Genomic DNA, 23,273 nt, shown 5'->3' on the forward strand with positions numbered 1-23,273 from the left:
CAAATTGTTTATGTGCTTTACAACAGTGGTTTAGTTCTAACTCCCTTAGTGGCACCTCTACGGGATATACTCTACTACCTGTAGCACCCTTTTACCAACCTCTCTCTTCCGGAAGGTTTTTCTCCTCCTCCAAATCAGTACCGATCAACTCTTTCACTACTGCTTTTGGAACGCCAGATTCCACTTTAATATCGTAATGTTTTTCAATAATGACCATATTCCCTTTCGTTCAGTTATCTACGGTTTTCCAAAAATTCTTCCAACTTCAAGTCCATGGCTTTAATTGTGTAACCCTGTGCGTTTTTGTAACTTTTGAAATGATTCCCCTGAAAAACACTTGCGTTTTAATTTATTTAACTAGGCAAGTCAGTAAGAACAACTTCTTATTTTCAATATGCCCTAGGAAAAGTGGGTCAACTGCCTTGTTCAGGGGCAGAACAACAGATTTTTACCTTGTCAGATCAGGGATTTGATCTTGCAACCTTTTGGTTATTAGTCCAATGCTCTAACCACTAGGCTACCTGCCGCCCCAGGTATCGTATGAGTATCTTACTCCATTATACATCCGTTACATTTATCAGAACTGTATTTTTGACCTTTTATCAATTTTGATGACCGTTGCTACAACTAATTAACACCGGTCTTCCCTTTGTAGTCTAGGATTAAAAGACAAAACATGAAAAGCACCATACACTACAGCCTATGTGGATCGCAGTAGTGCAACTCTGCCCTAGAGTCTAATTCCAAGCATGCATCATCATCATCTGTTCAGAATTAGCTGGTCATGAAAGGAGAAGCCCTCCCTCCATCGTCAGAGACAGACCCTTTAAACAGGAGCCTGCGAGCATGGCCAAGGCAACATGTCGGCTCAGTGGTCTGTGTCAATGTGATAGACTACCAAACGCCCCCGCTCTCTCTCTCTCTCTTAAGAACATGAGCAGCAAACCACCCTCGTCTAGCTCCTTCCGGAAAATAACAAATGAGTGGAACTGCAATTAAGAACGGAAAAGTGGGAGGGGACTCAGCGACACCCTGTCTTTTCTACTGTTTCTCTTAAAGACAGACAAAACAGAATGTTGAGGGGCTTGAAAATGAAAAGTAGTTCTACTTCTTTGTCATTGGTTCAGATAGGCTTTGGCCTAACATGGGAGACAAAAATATTCTTGGCAAGGACAACAGGAAATACCAGCTTATCAGACAGGGAGAGGTGAGGATCTATTTGAAGAGGTGACCCTTCTAGGACAGCTTCATTATATATAAACATAAATTCATTTAAAGGAGTATAGTATAGTCCCTGGTCAGGATGACCTGAATGGACAGAATGTTGACAGCACTGTAGGCTATGTGAGTCACAATGAAAGGTCAATGATAACTTGAAACAAAGAATGGAGTACGTCACAGTCTGGCACTGAATGTCTTAAACACATGCTTACACAGCATGAGTGCACACAAACATGGATGCACACACACACACAGAAACGCTGGTCTATCCTCCCTCTTGGTTTTGTTTATGAGCGGTGAGAGAGCCCGGTGTGTTCTCTACCGTCGCCAGCCTCCTCGTCTTAGAATGTCAGACCTAGAATGTGTCTGCCTGAACGTTTTCCCGCTAGCGCCGGAGCTTCATGAATTCCAGAGCCTATTGTTGAGCTCACACAATGTAACATTCCACTCTACCACCAAGAACACCCTATACAGAAAGCTGTGAGGCGCTAGCTGTTATACGTAAGGTTGTTCCAATACCGGTAGGTTACGTTCAGCGGTACAGTTACATCATGGCAACTGAACTATGTGACGAATATGGTGATAGCAATAATACTACTAGGTCTATAGAACCCTATTTCAGACACTTGAAATGCCCATATATAACCTTATTCATGTACTACCAGTGATATTGAAGATTGAAGCAAAGGTTTCTCACAGACAACAATACCCAGTGTTGCCCAGCTCTGCACTGAAACATGTCTATGATGTCATCCATCCCTCTCCTGCTTTTCTCTCTGAATTGGAAATAACATTATGTGGATCTTATAAATGCCAGGAAGACTCTGCCAGCCATTTAAGTCCTGGACAGGAAAATATACAGCCCTGCATGCAGGAGGGAGAAAATGTCATATAAGACGTTATAGGGTTCAGTGGCAGTCATATGCTGTAATATAAGAGGAGGGGGTAGGAAGGTACATTTATGGATGATTCAAATGAAGAACTCTGTGGCCTAACACTCAAACACATAGGAGGGAAATGAGAGAGCAAAAAAAAGACAGAGACACAGAGAGAGAGAGAGAGAGAGAGAGAGAGAGAGAGAGAGAGAGAGAGAGAGAGAGAGAGATACTGAGGCAGTTCCTAAGCCTGGCCGTCACGCATGCTTAACCTTGCGCTAGCGCCTGGGCAATGTGTCTTGCATATCAATGATGGAGGAAATATCAGAGGATACAGGCCTGCAACCTCCACTGCTGCAGGAGACACAGGGAAAGAGAGAGAGAGAGAGAGAGAGAGAGAGAGAGAGAGAGAGAGAGAGAGAGAGAGAGAAAAAAAAAGGAGCTCAGCAACAACAGCAGTATAGCAGTATAGAGGTTGCCAATAGAGGTCTAATCATAGACACACACGCGAGAACACAGCATAAACATTGAACATTCTTGACAGACACACCGCAACTAAATAGAAATGTGACATGCTAAATAAGAAACACACATTAGAAGAGACATGAAGATCTAATTAAGAAGAATAAAAGCTAAATAAGCAAACAAGAGAAAATACAGATAACTGTCGGTTTCTCTGACTGACCTGTGTGTGTGTGTGTGTGTGTGTGTGTGTGTGTGTGTGTGTGTGTGTGTGTGTGTGTGTGTGTGTGTGTGTGTGTGTGTGTGTGTGTGTGCACGCGCATTTACACCACTGCGTTTACATCTAGTCTGTTCTCAGGTTACAGTACATGCTTACCATGGTTACTGGTCATTTAGTGTCACCAACTGTGGTTACTGGGTATTTAGTGTCACCATGGGCAACACAAAACTTTCTGCCAAAACCACGACCGCTAGTACCGCTAACTATCAGGATGGTGAACAAGAGACATGGAGAGACTGTTACCTTCAAACAGACTATACTTTCTCTCCAACTACTACATCTCTGTCACTCTCTCTCTTACACCCCCCCACACACACACACACACACACACACACACACACACACACACACACACACACACACACACACACACACACACACACACACACAACACAAAGTGAGGAGTTACAGGATGCAGAGAGGAGAAGAGAGTCAGAGTGTGTCTAATTAAAACAGGCGTGTTCTGGGATGCCCCCGGGGTCCGGAGGGATGTGCTAGGTGATAAACTCAGTCATCTGTTCCCCCTTCTTTTGAACAGAGAGATGATAGACTTTCAGGATCCTTCTCCATCATATCCTCTCTTCTCCCTCCTCCTTTCATACTCTCTGATAGAAACGGAGGGCTTGTGTCACATCCGGAGGACCCCGAGGCGTCCTCTGGGGATGCCTGATGAGATGTGGGGTGCTTTTTGCTGAGTGACACATTGCCTCCCTGTTCTGTGTGTCGATCAAGGGCTGGCTCCCTGTTAGAGCTCAATAAGACGCAGCTGCTTTGATAGTTGCTGTACATCTTTAGCAGGGAACACGATCAAAACAAGGAGGGCTCTCTACAGATAAAAGAGGACTTTAGGAGGCTATACAGCAGTCTAACGTTTTCTGCCAAAGCCTTGTCATGCTGTCATCACTTCTATTTGCAGAGGCTTTGTGAGTATGTTAGATACAGGGTTTTTCTTTTACTTTGATCTTGTAATCCGAGATTGGCGCTAATCTGAGGGACCGGTGGATTAAAACATTTAGACAATCATGGCTTTCATAGTCTCTCATATCTGAATGACAACAACATTGAGTGGGTGACAATTCTCTCTGTTGTCGTTGCTTCGCACTTGAATTCCCAGGAGAGCAGATAAACTATCAGCACTACAATCAATACTGGAGTTGAACTGAAGTACCATTCATAAAGACAGCCTGTCAGACAGATGGGGTTTGTTGTGAGGGGGATGAACCATATGGGAAAGTGGTGGTCTAGGCAGACAGGAGCTCAGACAGGCTTACTGGATGGACAGTTTACCAACAATATGTTCTCCACTGATCTAGCAGAGATGAGTTTAACTGATGCTCAAACCCTCAGCGTCTTCTGTATGGTCTTTCACTGATGTTTTTCACATGAGTTCTGTCTGGACCTTGGCCAGCCGAACCAGGTGTGGTCACCTCACAGTGTAAGCGATCTGTGTGTAGGAGATGTGTTTTAAATGCTGGGGTCTGATGAGCAGCCATTAGAAAGCATCCGACCATGAAACCAGCTACCCCCATCTGACCATAACCACACAGAGAACATTTCTTCACTTATTTCTCTCACGATCATTCACTTACTTATCTCTTTCTTACACACTCACCTCTCATTTTCTCACATATACGTTCTCTCCAAATAACTCAGATTGAGCACTCAGCGTCTTTCAATTGGTTTCAATTTGAAACATAAAACAGGTAAACAGAGCCAGAAGAGTGGCAGCCAGCAGGAGGCTACATAGCTAAAACAGTATATGACGTACAGTGCGGCCTACAGTAAAGATCCTCAAGGTACCCTGAGCAGCTCCTGTGGTGTATTGTGATGTCTCAGTGCAGTCTTATGAGTCACTGTGACAGCCAGATAGTAGCAACCAGAACGGGCTGTTGGGGAGGATAAACACTCGAAACATGCACTGCTCTGCCTCAGTTGGAGCAATGCTGCGTCGGCAGCTTCCTGCCAGGAGCGGGAGGTGTCTCAGGAATGAGGGGAGAGCCAGGTGCCTGTCACTAAGCCAGGAGATAGTTACACACGCGCACACGCAGTTTCTATGTGACAGGCCACGGTCCAAGTTGAGGATCCAGAGTGAGTACAGTCGGTACCCTACTTGTTTATTTGTTTGCATGCTAATCTGCAGAGGCAGATGAATAGAACAAGGACCACGGCTGAGTCACCAAGAAAAACCTCAGTCCACAAAATAAGCTTACCAAGCAACATTGACTATCCAGCAAGTGTGGATACAGCTTTATCAATGGCCACATTTCAATCTCAATTCTGCATCACACAAGTGCCATGACGCTCTGATCAACAGCAGATATTGAACTCAACCAAGGAAAACCCCTGTTGGTTTTACAACAGGTTCTTCCCTAAGCAAATTATACTAAGAAGGGAACAGTGTAGCGATTATACTAGGAAGGGAACAGTATACCTAGGGTGGAGTGTTTCAATTGCATTCTCTTGTTTTTAAAGGAAGAAAACTTTGTTTATAATCATGTAACCCTGGGTCTCACATTTTCAAACCTTTTCAAACTGAAACGGTACTGAAATTCGATTGGCCTAAGCAAACATTTGAAGATATGTTGAATCTTTCTGAAACCGGCACGGAGAAGTGCACGACCCTGGTTTGTCCTCTCAGAACAATTCGTGCACACAGTCAGTGGTGCTGAGCTGTCACTTGTCATTACATCAGGCAAAGAGAGCGAGAACAAGAGAGAAGGGGGGGTTAGGAAGAGCAGGCAGACTCCACAATCAGACACCAACATGTTGACACCTGTTTTATTCACTTTACTATAGCAAAACACACACACACACACATACACACCTCTACATAAGAAAATGCATTGAAGAAGCACAATTGTCCCAGCATCGTCTGGGTTAGGGGAGGGTTTGGCCGGGGGGGGGCTTTACTTGGCTCATCGCGCTCTAGCGACTCCTTGTGGCGGGCGGAGCGCCTGCAGGCTGACCTCGGTCATCAGTTGAACAGTGTTTCCTCTGACACATTTGTGTGGCTGGATTCCGGGTTTGGTGGGTCATGTTTCAGAGGGCGCATGACTCGACCTTTGCCTCCCGAGCCCGTTGGAGAGTTGCAGCGATGAGGCAAGATCAAAATTGGGAAGAAAAAAAAGCTAATTACAGACTTCTCTTTGAATAAGCATATTTCTCCAAAACTCTTGTCCTGAGTCTGCACAGAACTGCCAAGACCTCAGATCAATGGAGACAATCAAGTTTTTATCCTGTATCTCTCGACATATTCACGAAAATAGCCATGGCCTCTAAACCTTCCAGTTGCCTACTGGACTCTATTCCAACTAAACTAGTGAAAGAGCTACATCCTGTGATTGGCCCTCCTATGTTGAACATAATAAATGGCTACCCATCCTCCGAATGTGTATGGAACTCACTAAAAGTGGCAGTAATAAAGTCTCTCCTGAAAAAGCAAAACCTTGACCCGGAATTTATTTGTTAACCTTTTTGGGATAGGGGGCAGCATTTCACTTTTGGATGAATAGCGTGCCCAGAGTGAACTGCCCCCAACTCTGTCCTAGATGCTAATATATGCATAGTATTAGTAGTATTGGATAGAAAACACTCTGAAGTTTCTAAAACTGTTTGAATGATGTCTGTGAGCAGGGTGTCTCAGGCTTGTGACGCGCGCTCCCGACAGAGTTTGCTCTCGTTCCAGTGCTTTTCTTCAGACAATGAAAATCTCCGGTTGGAACCTTATTGATGATTCATGTTAAAAACATCCTACAGATTGATTCCATACATCGTTTGGCTTGTTTCTACGACCTATAACCAAACTTTGAGTTTTTGTCTGGACGAAGTGCTCGCGCCTCATGAAGATGGATTACAGGGCTGAACACGCTAACAACAAGTGGCTAAATAAAGGACTTTATGGAACAAATCAGTCATTTATTGTCTAACTGGGATTCCTGGGAGTGCCATCTGATGAAGATCAAAGGTAAGTGAATACTTAGTGTTTTTTTCTAACTTCTGTTGACTCCAAAATGGCAGATATTCTTCTGGCTGTTTTGGGTTCTGAGCGCCAAGTTCTTTTTTAAAACACAGACTTCTCCTTAATGCAACAGCTATCTTTAATTCTGTGAATAACACTTGTATCTTTTATCAATGTTTATTATGAGTATTTCTGCAAAATCACAGGATGTTTTGGAATCAAAACATTACTGCATGTAACGCGCCAATGTAAACTGAGTTTTTTTATATAAATATGCACAGTATCGAACAAAACATGCATGTATTGTGTAACATGATGTCCTATGAGTGTCATCTGATGAAGATCATCAAAGGTTAGTGATGCATTTTATCTATTTCTGCTTTTTGTGACTCCTATCTTTGGCTGGGAAAATGGCTGTGTGTTTTTTTGACTTGGCTACGACCTAACATAATCATATGTTGTGCTTTCACTGTAAAGTATTTTTTAAATCGGACACGATGGGTAGATTAACAAGATGTTCATCTTTCATTTGCTGTATTGGACTTGTGAAAGTTACATATTTCTATAAAATATTTTTTAATTTCCTATATTGAATCTCTCATTTCTCTCAAAACATTTTTTAAAAGCTGTTCGTTAGCAACGCACTGCCTTCCCGAAGAAAAATTATGTATAAGAAACGCTCCAGCCTGGTTTTAGACCCCATCATTGTACTGAGATTGCACTCATAAAAGTGGTATATTACCTTTTAATGTCATCAGACCATCAGTCGGTCCTCGTGCTCCTAGACCTTAGTGCCACTTTTGACACCATCGATCACCACATTCTTTTGCAGAGATTGGAAACCCTAATTGGTCTACACGGACATGTTCTGGCCTGGTTTAGATCTTATCAGTCAGAAAGATATCCGTTTGTTACTGTGGATGATTTGTCCTCTGAAAAATCAATTCTAAGTTTGGATTTTCCTCAAGGTTCCGTTTTAGTAATACTATTGTTTTCAATATATTATACCTCTTGGGGGTGTCATTCGGAAACACAATGTCAACTTTCACTGCTATGCAGATGACACACAGCTGTACATTTCAATGAAACATGGTGAAACCCCAAATTTGATTACCCTTGAAGCCTGTGGTTCAGACATTAGGAAGTGAATGGCAGCAAATGTTTTACTTTTAAACTCGGACAAAACAGAGATGTTAGTTCTAGGTCCCAAGAAACAAAGATCTGCTGTTTGATCTGACAATTAATATTGATGGTTGTACAGTCGTCTTAAATAAAACTGTGAAGGACCTCTTCGTTACTCTGGACCCTGACCTCTCTTTTGATGAACATACTGTATATAAAAAAATTCAAGAGCAGCTTTTTCCATCTTCGTAACATTGCAAAAATCTGAAACTTTTTGTCCAAAAATGATGCTAATCCATGCTTCTGTCACTTCAAGATTAGACAACTGCATTGCGCTACTCTCCGGCTACCCAGATAAAGCACTAAATAAATTCAGCAAGTGCTAAATATGTCTGCTAGAATCTTGACTAGAACCCCAAAATTGCGTCATATTACTCCAGTGCTAGCCTCTCTACACTGGTTTCCTGTTAAGGCTAGGGTTGATTTCAAGGTTCTACTGCAAACCTACAAAGCATTACATGGACTTGCTCCTACCGATCTCTCTGATATGGTCATGTCTTACATACCTAGAACCTCAAAGCAAACACCTGGAGGCAGGGCTTTCACCTATAGTGCTCCATTTGTATGGAATGCTCTGATGATGTGAGATGTCTTTACGAAAGACTCATCTCTTCAATAGGTCCTATGATTGAGTGCAGTCTGCCCAGGGGAACGAAGTTGAACGGCAAGGCACTGGATTGACAAACCAACTTTGCTGTCTCTGCCTGGCCGGCTCCCCTCTCTCCACGGTGATTGTCTGCGTCTGACCTTGTTATGGGGGCTGAATCCCTGGCTTGATAGTTCTCTCCCATACTGTCCCTAGGAGGAGCGCATCACATCGTGCCAGGCTTTTATCGCTATACTCAACTTGAGTGGGTTGAATCACTGACGTGATCTTCCTGTCTGGAACCCACTTCCCAGATAGAATTATAATTTTGGGATAGGCACACCCGGAGGTCAGGCCCCCCAGATAGCATATGAACGTCATAAACCATGAAATACATTTTTATAATTACAGGAAATTAGCTTAAAAACTGCAAGAGTTTCTCTCAGCCTCACGGCAAAATGTATAGAATAGCAGGAAATTAGCTCAGAGATTCTTGAAAGTCGGGACAATCCTTGCAACAAGACCACTCATGGTCTGTAAAGTTCTATACTTTTCATAGATTTAAATTAACATTATTATAATCACCATGGTCAAAACCATAAACTGTCAATTCCATCTGCCTGATTAAGATCACACCCCCATCCACAATCGACAGGGCCGCAGTGCAGAGGGTGAAAAGCTTCCAGTTCGCTTCACAGACAGTGTGGTGAATAAGGCGCAACAGCACCTCTTTAACCTCAAGAGGCTGAAGAAATTCGGCTTGGTCCCTAAAACCCACACAAAATTCTACAGATGCACCACTGAGAGCATCCTGTCGGGCTGTATCATCGCCTGGTACGGCAATTGCAACATCTGCAACCGCAGGGCTTTCCAAATGGTGTCAGCCTACACATCACCGGGGACAGCACAGGTGCATCAAAGCTGGGAGTGAGAGACTGAAAAACAGCTTCTATCTCCTAGCCATCAGACTGTTAAATAGTCACCACTAGCCGGCCTTCCGCCCAGTACCCTGCCCTGAACCTTTGGGACTGCTGCCCTATGTACAATCATTGAGTCACTAGCATCAGTCCAGTGTCATGCCAACAGTAAAGCCTCCTGAGACCATTCATGTGTGGGGTTGCTTCTCAGCCAAGGGAGTGGGCTCACTCACAACGACACCCCACGGACCTCCCCGGTCGCGGCCGGTTACGACAGAGCCTGGGCGCGAACCCAGGGTCTCTGGTGGCACAGCTGGCGCTGCAATACAGCGCCCTTAACCATTGTGCCACCCGGGGAGGCCCTAATACTCATTTTTCAACCACTCCACAAATTCCTTGTTAATAAAGAAACTATAGTTTTGGAAAGTCATTTAGGACATTACTTTGTGCATGACACAAGTAATTTTTCCAACAATTGTTTATAGACAGATTATTTCACTTATAATTCACTGTATCACAATTCCAGTGGGTCATAAGTTTACATACTCTAAGTTGACTGTGCCTTTAAACATCTTGGAGAATTCCAGAAAATTATGTCATGGCTTTAGAAGCTTCTGATGGGCTTATTGACATAATTTGAGTCACTTGGAGGTGTACCTGTGGTTGTATTTCAAGGACTACCTTCAAACTCAGTGCCTCTTTGCTTGACATCATGGGAAAATCTAAAGAAATCAGAAAAAAAATTGTGGACCTCCACAAGTCTTGCTCATCCTTGGGAGCAATTTCCAAACGCCTGAAGGTACCATGTTCATCTGTACAAACAATAGTACGCCAGTATAAACACCATGGAACCACACAGCCATCATACCACTCAGGAAGGAGACGTATTCTGTCTTCTAGACATGAACATACTTTGGTGCGAAAAGTGCATATCAATCCCAGAACAGCAGCTAAGGACCTTGTGAAGATGCTGGAGGAAACAGGTACAAATGAATCTATATCCACAGTAAAACGAGTCCAATATCAACATAACCTGAAAGGCCGCTCAGCAAGGAAGAAGCCACTGCTCCAAAATCGCCATAAAAAAAGCCAGACTATGGTTTGCAACTTCACATGGCGACAAAGATCGTACTTTTTGGAGAAATGTCCTCTGGTCTGATGAAACAAAAATAGATTTTTTGGCCATAATGACCATCGTTATGTTTGGAGGAAAAAGTGGGATGCTTGCAAGGCTAAGAACAACATCCCAACCGTGAAGCACGGGGGTGGCAGCATCATGTTGTGGGGGTACTTTGCTACAGGAGGAACAAGTGCACCTCACAAAATAGATGGCATCATGAGGCAGGAAAAATATGTGGATATATTGAAGCAACATCTCCAGACATCAGTCAGGAAGTTAAAGCTTGGTCGCAAATGGGTCTGCCAAATGGACAATTATCCCAATCATACTTCCAAAGTTGTGTCAAAATGGCTTAAGGACAACAAAGTAAAGGTATTGGAGTGGCCATCACAAAGCCCTGACCTCAAACCTAGAGAAAATGTGTGGGCAGAACTGAAAATGCGTGTGTGAGCAAGGAGTCCTACAAACCTGACTCAGTTACACCAGCTCTGTCAGGAGGAATGGGCCAAAATTCACCTTATTGTGGGAAGCTTGTGGAAGGCTATCAAAAAGTTTGACCCAAATTAAACAATTTAAAAAGGCAATGCTACCAAATACTAATTCAGTGTATGTAAACTTCTGACCCACTGGGAATGTGATGAAAGAAATAAAAGCTGAAAGAAATCACTCGACTATTATTCTGACATTTCACATTCTTATACATTCAAATACATTCAATGTATTTGGCTAAGGTGTACGTAAACTTCCAACTTCAACTATATACAGTGGGGCAAAAAAGTATTTAGTCAGCCACCAATTGTGCAAGTTCTCCCACTTAAAAATCTTTGGAGGGAGTTGAAAGTCCGTGTTGCCCAGCAACAGCCCCAAAACATCACTGCTCTAGAGGAGATCTGCATGGAGGAAGAGGCCAAAATACCAGCAACAGTGTGTGAAAACCTTGTGAAGACTTACAGAAAACGTTTGACCTCTGTTATATACCCTTTGTTGAGTATTGAGATAAACTTTTGTTATTGACCAAATATTTATTTCCACCATAATTTGCAAATAAATTCATTAAAAATCCTACAATGTGATTTTCTGGATTTTTTTTCTCATTTTGTCTGTCATAGTTGAAGTGTACCTATGATGAAAATTACAGGCGAACTTGCACAATTGGTGGCTGACTAAATATGTTTTTCCCCCACTGTATATATTCTAGTCATGGCTCATCCTATATAACTACTGCTGTAAACACATTTTAAATTAATATATTGTCCATACACACCATTTAGGCTTGGGCGATATACCGTATATACCGAGGTATTTGGATATAGCCACGGGATGGTTTTTCAATACCAAAACTATATATGAGGTTTTTCAACATAAATAACTACAAATATTACAATTTAAGTAAATAACTGCAGTCAACTTGTGCAATATGTTAGGAGATGAAACAGATCGCGTTCTTCATTTCACATTATGAAGCTTACCAAAGTTCCTCAAAACAGTTGAGCCAGTCATGTGTTTGTTTGTAAATAGCACAACGGGAGAAAGTGGGAGCAGGTGAGTCCAGCTGTGCATTGAAAGTCAATAGAGTGATCAGGGACATGCATCTATAATTTTTCTTCAGTTTTCCTTCACTTGCTGTCTCTGCCTGGCCGGCTCCCCTCTCTCCACTGGGATTCTCTGCCTGACCCTATTATGGGGGCTGAGTCAATGGCTTGCTCGCGCTCTTCCATCCTTCCTGACCTCGGGCTTGTGCATGGGGAGGTCTTTGTGGGCTATACTCAGCCTTGTCTCAGGGTAGTAAGTTAGTGGCCTGTTGATATTGTCCCTGCCTGGCCGGCTCCCCTCTCTCCACTGAGATTCTCTGCCTCTGACCCTATTACGGGGGCTGAGTCAATGGCTTGCTCGCGCTCTTCCATCCTTCCTGGCCTCGGGCTTGTGCAGGGGGAGGTCTTTGTGGGCTATACTCGGCCTTGTCTCAGGGTAGTAAGTTAGTGGCCTGTTGATATCCCTGTGTGGGCTTTGCCAAAGTGGGTGGGGTTATATCTGGTTGTGCCTGTCCGGGGGTGACTTTGGACTGGGCCACAGTGTTCCCGACACCCCCCGTTTCAGTCTCCTGTATCTATGCTGCAATAGTCTGTGCCTGGGGGCTTGGATCAGTCTGTTATATCTGGTGTAATTCTCCTGTCTTATCTGGTGTCGTGTGTGTGATCTTAGATATGCTCCCTCTAATTCTCCCATCCCTCTCCCCTCCCAAAGGACCTGAGCCCTAGGACCATGCCTCAGGACTACCTGGCCTGTCCCTGTCCCTGTCCCTAATAACACCGGGTCGTGCTACTGGCCCAGTTTCTGCTGTTCTGCCTGCGGCTATGGAACACTGACCTGATCACCGGACTGCTTCACTTCACAGAAGTTCAAAACTATTTGGCTGGCAGCCACACAACTACATTTTTGCATGGAAATCATATTTATAATGTGTATCATATAAAGAATACAGCCAGCTACATTTCCTAATGTTTTGCTTAAAATTAATCTAGCATTTTACCGGAGAAAGGTAGGTTGGCTACACCAAGAAATGTACTGGAGAAAAGTAGCTACACAGTCAGAGCGCTATTTAAACAGGCACAAGTTACCTAAAACTAATATTAGGGGAGATAGATGTCAATTTTTTATGGGTAGCTAGCTAACAATGATTTGTGTCTATCTAACAGTAGTAGCTAGCCAGTTAGCCCTATTGACTTATTATGGGGTTGTGATCTACGCTACTTTGTCAAAATGAACACAGCATGTATTTATTAACATGTCAAAATAAAATATTGTAGTCAGACAACATATGAAATGTGAATAGGCAATATTTCATGACAAAGTCGGTGTATTTTCTCTCGCTTCAACTCAAATAATGTCCGCCATTGATTTCACAAAAATTGTATTTTTTTTTTTACGTGGTTGTGTTATATTTCTTTGCACACTTTCCATCAATGCTTCAAAATACCCCCCGTGCTCCAATGTGTGTGCTCAGAGCACAGTAGTATGCATTTTTCGAAACACCCATTGGGTTAGCTTTCCTCCGTGTTTGAGAAGTCAAAGCCCTTCAGATGAGTTTTGGGTAGCTTTCCACAAGCTTCCCACAATAAGTTGGGTGAATTTTGGCCCATTCCTCCTGACAGAGATGGTGTAACTGAGTCAGGTTTGTAGGCCAAGGGACCTAACGTGTTCCAGGAAAACATTCCCCACACCAGTACACCACTGCCACCAGCCTGTACCAGGCAGGATGGGTCCACGGACTCAAGCTGCTTACGCCAATTCCTGACTCTGCCATAAGCATGACGCAACAGGAACCGACATTTGTTGGACCAGGCAATGTTTTTCCACTCCTCAATTGTTGAGTGTTGGTGATCGCGTGCCCACTGGAGGCGCTTCTTATTGTTTTTAGCTGATAGTAGTGGAACCCGGTGTAGTCGTCTGTTGCAATAGCCCATCTGTGACAAGGATCGACGAGTTGTGCGTTTGGATGCCATTCTGCACACCACTGTTGTACTGTGCTGTTATTTGTCTGTTTGTGGCCCGCCTGTTAGCTTGCACGATTCTTGCCATTCTCATTTGACCTCTTCATCATGTTTTCGTCACAAAGGACTGTCATTGACTGGATGTTTTTTGTTTGTCGCAACATTTCTTTCGGTAAACCCTAGACACGTATGTGTGGAAAAACTCTGTTTCTGAGATACTAGATACTGTGCGCCTGGCACCGACGATCATACCATGCTCAAAGTCGCTCAAGTCATTTGTGTGGCCCATTCTAACGCTCAATCGAGCAGTAACTGAACGCCTCGATGCCTGCCTACTTTATATACCAAGCCACGGCCACGTGACTCACTGTCTGTAGGAGTGATACATTTTTTTTGAACTGGGAAGGGAGTGTATCATAGATCTCGTTCTGATATTTATTAATTTAGTTGTTTACATTTTTGGGGATTTGGGTGTATTGTTTTTCATTGTTAGGTATTACTGCACTGTTGGCGCTAGAAACACAAGCATTTCACTGCACCTGAGATAACATCAGCAAATATGTGTACATGACCAATACCATTTTATTTGTGTCGATAAGAACAGCTGGATGTAATGTCACACCTTAAAAAACTAATTTTCTACATTTTTTTAATGTCTAATATAAATTGTGGTTGAAGGGTTTCTATTATCCTATTAGGCAAATTGTGCATTAATAAGGTGGCGCAACAGCCTGTATGCCCTGCCCACAAATGTTTTATGCTTCAGGTAGCCCGCAAAAGACAGCACAGATAGAAGGCAAGAATCAGGTGCGTAATTTATTGAAATGATGTGGAAACAACGTTGATTCAACCAGTGTGTGCCCAGTGGGGGGATTCCTGTGGTTTTACACTACACGGTAGTACTCAATTCCCGCCGCCAATTACGCTTTTGGTTAGGCCTGGTCCTCAGAGGCCTTGGTTTGTGAAGGGAAAAAAGTTGTGCACGGCTTGTAAGGAGAACAGAGCAATAGCTCCATTCTTTCTCTCTCAAACCATTCATTTTGTGAGATCACTTGTAAAAAATAAAAATGTACAGTCACATTTAGAATTTCATAAGCACGAATAAGAATTATATGGAAAAGGATAAGTTTCAAATCGATAAAGTTTCTATTTCAAAGTGACGAGATGCGCATCTTGTGTGTGAGTACTATTTCTCAAAATGAGGGATAATTGGTTAACACTTATACTGGGCTCAATTTTGTGAGTTCAAAGGGAACGTTGTTAGTATTATAAACTTTGAAACAACTACTTTTCTAGTAGGCTACAGAATTAGAGAAGGGCTGTTTCTCTGAACCTCAAGCAGTATTTTCAACCAAGCCTGTTTCTCTCCCCAGCCATTGGCAGCCTGCCTGTCTCAGACTCTGACCAGCTGCAGCAACCTTTCCTCCTTAATTATGTTTAGAACACACATTTAAAGGCCAAAATTGTATGGGGTGGGGGGGGTGGGACACTCATCATGTTTATACAACCTAATAGTCACACTAAGAATGCTTCTAGAACCACCTTTACTGTATATTTTATTTCAATTGAGAAAATCTACAAAATAAATTAATAGTAGCAGTTCATTCAATTGGTGGAGGTGAGGGGGCATAGGATGTTCCCCCATGATGAAAGGGCACCATGACTGAAAACGTTTGGGAAGCACAGATTTGGATAATGATCAGCACACATACAGATGGGAAACCACATGCTTCAGCCTATTTATTTATAGAGTACTGATACCTGGTAGGGCCTGCTTTTTCATCAATAACTAGGGTAAAGGGAGGGCTCGGGTATCACTAAATTAATCACAAACATTTTGAAGCTGAGCCATTTGCTTGTGCTTTGCTGCTAAGATCATAACATGGTGTCAGAAGTTCTTCAACCTCGTCAAATATAAAACAGAAGAGATTATTTCACATAAAATGTTTCTTAAATTGTCGGATTTTAAAGTGACGGAAAGTAGCTAACAGCTTACTGCTCTCTCATGTCTCTTCATTGAGCAGCCCAAGCAGAGCCGTTGCTATGGATACTCACACTCAGAGCCGCCATGCACAGAGTGCATGCAGAGTGAGCAGCCTGCGTGCAGGGAGCGATTTACAGACAGAAAGGTGCAGTTAATGGATTTACTAACGGAGGAACATATTTCTAATTTCGGGCAAGGCCGGACTTTAACCTTTTCTCCTTTATCAGTTTGAAATATCTCTAACGGTCACCCCAGCATGTGTTGTTTTATGCACGTGATGTCAGAATGCACTCACTGTTCCAAAATGTGATTGTTACACAACAGGACACTTAACACGCGCTGCCTGCTAATTATCTATAGGCTGTGTTTGATCTTGTCAATTTCAAATTATTTTCTTATAAGTTTTCATTTGAATTGAGGTGTGTTACGCCTAATCATTGGTCGATTAAAATAACATCAAATTGATCCGAAATACAGTGTAGACATTGTTAATGTTGTAAGTGACTATTGTAGCTGGAAATTGATGATTTGTAATGGAATATCTGCCTAGAAGGTCAGTATCCCGGAGTCGCCTCTTCACTGTTGACGTTGAGACTGGTGTTTTGCAGGTACTATTTAACCTCTTAGGTCGACCCGACACGCAGGCGTCCCATCTAGACATCTGGAAATGCAAATGCAAAACTCAAACGTTCATTAAAACACACATGCAGGGTACTGAATTAAAGCTACACTCGTTCTGAATCCAGCCAACAAGTCAGATTTTTAAAATGCTTTTCGGCGAAAGCATGAGAAGCTATTATCTGATAGCATGCAACACCCCTAAAGACCCGCAGGGGACGTAAACAAAATAATTAGCATAGTCGGCGCTACACAAAATGCAGAAGTAAAATATAAAACATTCATTACCTTTGACGATCTTCTTTGTTGGCACTCCTAGATGTCCCATAAACATCACTATTGGGTCTTTTTTTCGATTAAATCGGTCCACATATAGCCTAGATATCGATCTATGAAGACTGTGTGATCAAGGAAAAAAAACAGCGTTTTATAACCCAACGTCATTTTTTTAAATTAAAAAAGTCGACGATAAACTTTCACAAAACACTTCGAAATACTTTTGTAATGCAACTTTAGGTATTAGTAAACGTTAATAATAGATCAAATTGATCACGAGGCGATGTATATTCTATAGCTCCACGTCTTGAAATAATGTCCGGATAAATCTCAACCAAAATATCCGGTCGGAGACCGGAAGAAATGGGCTGTCTCTTCTTCGTTTGACCAAGAAACAAAGCCTAGGCAATTGACAAGACTGGTGACATCGTGTGGAAGCTGGAGGAATTGCAATCTCGGCTCCAGGTAATGTGGTTCCCATTCAACAATACATTCAAGTGGCGCTTTGATATATTTTCCAATTTTCAGTGATCAGATTTTCCTGCGCTTTTCGATGAAACGCACGTTCTGTTATAGTCACAGCCGTGATTTAACCAGTTTTAGAAACGTCTGAGTGTTTTCTATCCACACATACTTATCATATGCATATACTATATTCCTGGCATGAGTAGCAGGGCGCTGAAATGTTGCGCGATTTCTAACAGAATGTTTGAAAAAGTAGGGGGTAGGATCAACAGGTTAATGAAGCTGCCAGTTGAGGACTTATGGAGGTGTCTGTTGCTCAAACTAGACACTAATGTACTTGTCCTCTTGCTCAGTTGTGCACCGGGGCCTCCCACTCCTTTCTATTCTGGTTAGGGACAGTTTGCGCTGTTCTGTGAAGGGAAGTGAAGTACACAGCCTTATACGAGACCTTCAGTTTCTTGGAAATTTCTCGCATGGAATAACCTTAATTTCTCAGAACAAGAATAGACTGACAAGTTTCCGAAGAAAGTTCTTTGTTTCTGGCCATTTTGAGCCTGTAATCAAACCCACAAATGCTGATGCTCCAGATACTCATCTAGTCTAAAGAAGGCCAGTTTTATTGCTTCTTTAATCAGAATAACAGTTTTCAGCTGTGCTAACACAATTACAAAAGGGTTTTCTAATGATCAATAAAATTATAAACTTATATTATCTAACACACCGTGCCTTTGGAACACAGGAGTGACGGTTGCTGATAATGGGCCTCTATACGCCTTTGTAGATATTAACATTTTTTAAAATTATCTGCCGTTTCCAGCTACAATAGACATTTGAAACATTAACAATGTCTACACTGTATTTCTGATCAATTTAATGATATTTTAATGGACAAAAAATGTTATTTTCTTTCAAAAACAAGGATATTTCCAAGTGACCCCAAACTTTTGAAAGGTAGTGCATGTATTTTTTTATATACCTTTATTTAACTAGGCAAGTCAGTTATTAAGAACAAATTCTTATTTACAACGATGGCCTAGGAACAGTGGGTTAACAGCCTTGTTCAGGGGCAGAATGACAGATGTTTACCTTGTCAGCTCAGGGATTCGATCTAACTTTCGGTTACTGGCCCAATGCTCTAACCACAAGGCTACCTGCCGCTCCATCACTCCATCCATCCATCCATCCATCCATCCATCCATCCATCCATGTAGCATAATGTATTTACAGTCTTATTCACATCTTTTCAAGTACTGGTGACAAATAATGTATTCTGAATATTGAATAGATTGTAATGGACACCTATGAGGTGTGTAAAATACTTTTATGAAGCTTGTACTGATTATAATGAGCTATTTGCCAGCTGTGTGGTGCCATGTTTCTTTATATAAATACTTTTTTTTAAATTGATAGATATTTTTTTAACCCTTTTTCCCCACAATTTCATGGTATCCAATTGGTAGTTACAGTCTTGTCCCATTGCTACAACTCCCGTACGGACTCGGGAGAGGTTAAGGTCCTGCCGTCCTCCGAAACCCAACCAAGCCGCACTGCTTCTCGACACAATGCCCGCTCAACCCGGAAGCCAGCCGAACCAATGTGTCGGAGGAAACACTGTACACCTGGCAACCGTGTCAGGCCCGCCACTTGAGTCGCTAGTGCGCGATGGGACATGAACATCCCTTCCGGCCAAACCCTCCCCTAACCCGGGCGACGCTGGGCCAATTTTGCGCTGCCCATTGGGTCTCCCGGTCGTGGCTGGCTGCGTCAGAGGATGGACTCAAACCAGGATCTCTAGTGACACAGCTAGAACTGCGATTCAGTGCCTTAGACCACTGAGCCACCCAGGAGGCCTTCCGCCATGTTTGTTGACAGAACTGGATGTTCTAAATAAGCGTTCTAATCACACAGGTTTGAGTGTACACTGCAGGGACCGCTGTAGAATGATCACACACGTTTTGTTGGTACGTGTGAAAAGGTTACATTTGGCAGAAGCAATCGGGCCTGGGTAGGTTAGGGCCTTGAACGTCTCGGGTGTGGGCTCACCCGAGACATTATCACCTGCAGTTGGGCTGCAGGTGATAATGCTTATTGCTAAATAACACACCAGCCTGATAACATGGAACATTTTAGGGTCAATTTTGGAGCCTAAAATTATAATTTTAATGGTGTCACCATAATTACATTTTTATTCATTTTAGAGTAGAAAAGTCACCAAGGCTGCGTTCAGTATGAAAAAATGTAATGCAATATTCAATTAAACGGAAACTGTGCTGTTCTGAACGACCAGTTGAAAAACGGGGTGGGGTTGTGTTGCGGGTTAAAAATGCACCACTCTCCTTCAAATACCACACTCATTTCTTCAAGCCACAACCCCCTCACATCCGCCAAACGGAGAAAACGTAGGCTACCTCAAAAGTCTGTTCAAGAACGTTGAACAACATTGTTCAGTACAAGCCATTACACAACGTAGCAAACATTCAATTGAACTGAACACACATCAGAACTGACTTTCTCACAGTCGTTCTACAAAATAATTGCCCATCTTAGTTACCTTCTGAACTGTTAGTTTGACCAACAGTTTAAAGTAATATATACATTATTAGTATTTCAGTTGTGGTTAGGATACATTCTAAATTAACCAGAACCAACCATTTTACATGTATTTATTTATTTTTCTCCTGGGTTGGGAGCCCTTGACCCCCATGTAAGAGGGTTGACCCCAGTACCCATTGACCCTAACCTCCCCAATATGCAACACAAAGTTAAGTCCTTGGCAAGAATTTACTAATATTAGCAATAGTCTAATCATTTCTATGTACCTATGACAAAAGAAGAACCCACCCCTGTCGAACAGATAAAAAGGTATTCAATCTTTAGAAAATCTCACATTTTGTCTTCCAGACTTCAATTCAACCAGTGTGTGCCAAGTGCCTGGGTTAATAGAAACCTGCCTAATGTAACCAAGTTCTCCTGTCTGTCTCCCGGGAAACTGTTTCTTCTTTAGACAAGATGTGCTCACTCAACAGAGACATTCATCGAAATAATTCTGAGGCTACAGTCTGCATAAAATGATGTTAAAAAATATATAAATCTTTGACAGAAATTACATTATGTTGTAGGCTATTTTGACAGAAATTACAATTGAAAAGCCCCCGACATTGGTGTCAATACGTTAATTATTTGCTCAACTGAAAAACACATAAGTTGCAATGTGCATGTATTGTATAACCCTGTAGTTATAACATGTTTTTCGAAAATGTACATAAACATATTGTTTAGGCACCTTGACCTGTAGCCTACGCTAGACTATGCAAGTAAAAAGTCAGGTAATGTTAATGATAGCTTAGTAATGATGACACATGAGGCTATGCTGGATATTTAATAGCCTGTCTGTCTGTCAGCTGCTGCGAGGTACTGTAGCATGCACTGGATCGGTTGATTGAACTAACAGCGATAGTGTCACCTGCTTGTCAACTTAATGCAAAGACAACTTCTACTCACAACAATATGCACGACTTGGGCATGTAAGCGTGCATAAAGCTCCACTGAAAAACTTGAACATAACAGTTGCCTAGGCTTTACAACAGCTACCTCTACAGACAGTATAATGTTTTTGCATACTATATAGCGAAATAACGCTAAACTGACAAACTGTAGATTGATAAGCATTGCTGTCAAAAAATATAGGCTATGTCGCAGAAATACTAGCCTAGTATAACGGTAAAAGGTGTCCTATGAACCACGGTCATGTAAGTCGGCTAGCCTCGTGCATATATTCTATTTCCCCATGATGTTCTATTGTAATCTTTCTTGCTATTGCCAGAATTTACAAAGAAATTGACATGGTCAACTTTTAAAGCCGTGCAAAGCCTCAATCATGCCTTTATGAGTCTCTCTCTTGCAATGTCTCTCTTCCCCGACAGCAGGTCCGTGTGACTGACCCGGACGTTCATTAACTTTCTCAATCCTCCCTCATTGCTGCGGTTTCCCCCCATAAATAAAACTTACTTTTCTCTGGCTTGGCTGTCGGACGGCACGTTGTTACTCTTGCCTTTGGCGTACATGCTTGCAGAGAGCTCCGATTGTCACGCACCTGTCAACCCATCACAACCTCCCCGAGTACAGCCCCATCACCATGGTGACACAAGCAACGTCGCTTGCCATTGGATGTCCTTATATTTGAGCACACCCATGTTGTGTGGTAACGGCAGTGACTGACAGTTTGCTGGCCACGCCCTTCGTTAGAACTCCCTAAGAACCTCCCTCCTTTCCCTCCCTTCCCTCCCTCCTCTACATTATCTCTATCTCTGTTTTTCTCTCGCTCCTAGCTCTCTCTCTCTCTTTCGCTCTCTCCTTCCGTCTGCCTTGGCTGTGTGTGCCGCTCTCCCTGGCGCTTGCGCTCACATACACGCACACACACACAGAGAAGCACACACTCACGCACCCTCACACACTCGCGCACGCAGACACACAAACACAAGCACTCAAGCATGTACACTCTCTATCACACATACACATACTCTCTCGCTATCTCTCTTTCTCTCACACACACCCTCCCTCCTCCCTCCGTTCTACTCTCTGAGTGCAAGGGGGGATTTGAAACAGTCCGAGAAGGATTTTAAACGACTGGCTGCCCCTTTAATAGACAATCACCCCCTCTACAATCACACCCGGCGCGCAGACAACGCAATGCGCAAACAACCATCGCAAATATGAACTGGAATTACATGGGTCTATTACATAGCCAATGTTGAACTTGGGAATGGGTGTAGAATGGGAAGAGACTGACGAACAGAGGTGAGAGATCCAACAACATTCTGTAGTGTTGTATCCCCCTCCTCGTGTGAGCCAATTACACACAAAGTAAACTAAACAATGAAATGCATCATTCTCACAATGGCAATATTTGAAATAATCCACTTTAGTAAACTAACTCATTTCTTGTCTGTGCTGTGTTGTGTTTAATCTGTTCAAGGCAATAGTGTAGATAAGAGCGTCTGCTAAATGACTTAAATGTAAATGTATTTCACTCCACCCTCTTAGATGCCACAAGTTGACACCTTGAGAATTACTGTAACTGGGAGCAACAGAACCTGGACTTATTTGTTCATTTGAGTCCCCTCGCATCAGTTGATTATCAATGGATCTGTGTAATACAAAATCTTGCTATATCTTCCCATTTTTATTTGTGATTTAGACAGCGCCGATTCTTCTGTAGAGGCAGTAAAGTACAAGGACGCATCCAGTCTGAAACATGTGTTGCAGTATGTAGCCTGAGCTGTTGCCAGATAATGGAATGTTTCATTTTTTAATGATAAGGCGCCTCCAACAGCGTTTTAGAGACTTTGTCAGTATGTCCAACCGGCCTCACACCCGCAGACAAGCGTGTATGGCGTTGTGTGGGCTAGCGGTTTGCTGATGTCAACATTGTGAACAGAGTGCCCCATGCTGGTGGTGGGGTTATGGTATGGGATCTTGAGGCACATTGCCGTGCCATTCATCCGCTGCCATCACCTCATGTTTCAGCATAATGCACGGCACCATGTCGCAAGGATTTCTGCACAATTCTTGGAAGCTGAAAATGTCCCATTTCTTCCATGGCCTGCATACTCACCTGACACGTCACACTTTGAGCATGTTCAGGATACTCTGCGTCGAAGTGTACAACCTCGTGTTCCAGTTCCCGCCAATATCAAGCAACTTGCACACGATGCACCCGGAGCCACTGTCTGTTCACCCCGCTATCATCCAGAAGGCGAGGTCAGTACAGGTGCATCAAAGCTGGGACCGAGAGACTGAAAAACAGCTTCTTTCTCAAGGCCATCAGACTGTTAAGCA

At 42.8% G+C, this 23,273-nt stretch overlaps 1 protein-coding gene across 1 annotated transcript in view; it reads right to left on the minus strand.

Moving 5' to 3' along the window:
- Nucleotides 1-21,572, minus strand: part of LOC124034202 (single-stranded DNA-binding protein 2-like) — a 94,979-nt gene extending 73,407 nt beyond the window's left edge. Inside the window, exon 1 of the mRNA XM_046347077.1 lies at nucleotides 21,444-21,572. Coding sequence (XP_046203033.1) covers nucleotides 21,444-21,499 — 56 coding nt within the window. The 5' untranslated portion in view covers nucleotides 21,500-21,572. The remainder of the gene's footprint in view (nucleotides 1-21,443) is intronic.
- Nucleotides 21,573-23,273: the final 1,701 nt, after the last annotated feature.

Source organism: Oncorhynchus gorbuscha, linkage group LG04 (assembly GCF_021184085.1).
Source record: "Oncorhynchus gorbuscha isolate QuinsamMale2020 ecotype Even-year linkage group LG04, OgorEven_v1.0, whole genome shotgun sequence".
Taxonomy (NCBI): Eukaryota; Metazoa; Chordata; class Actinopteri; order Salmoniformes; family Salmonidae; genus Oncorhynchus; species Oncorhynchus gorbuscha.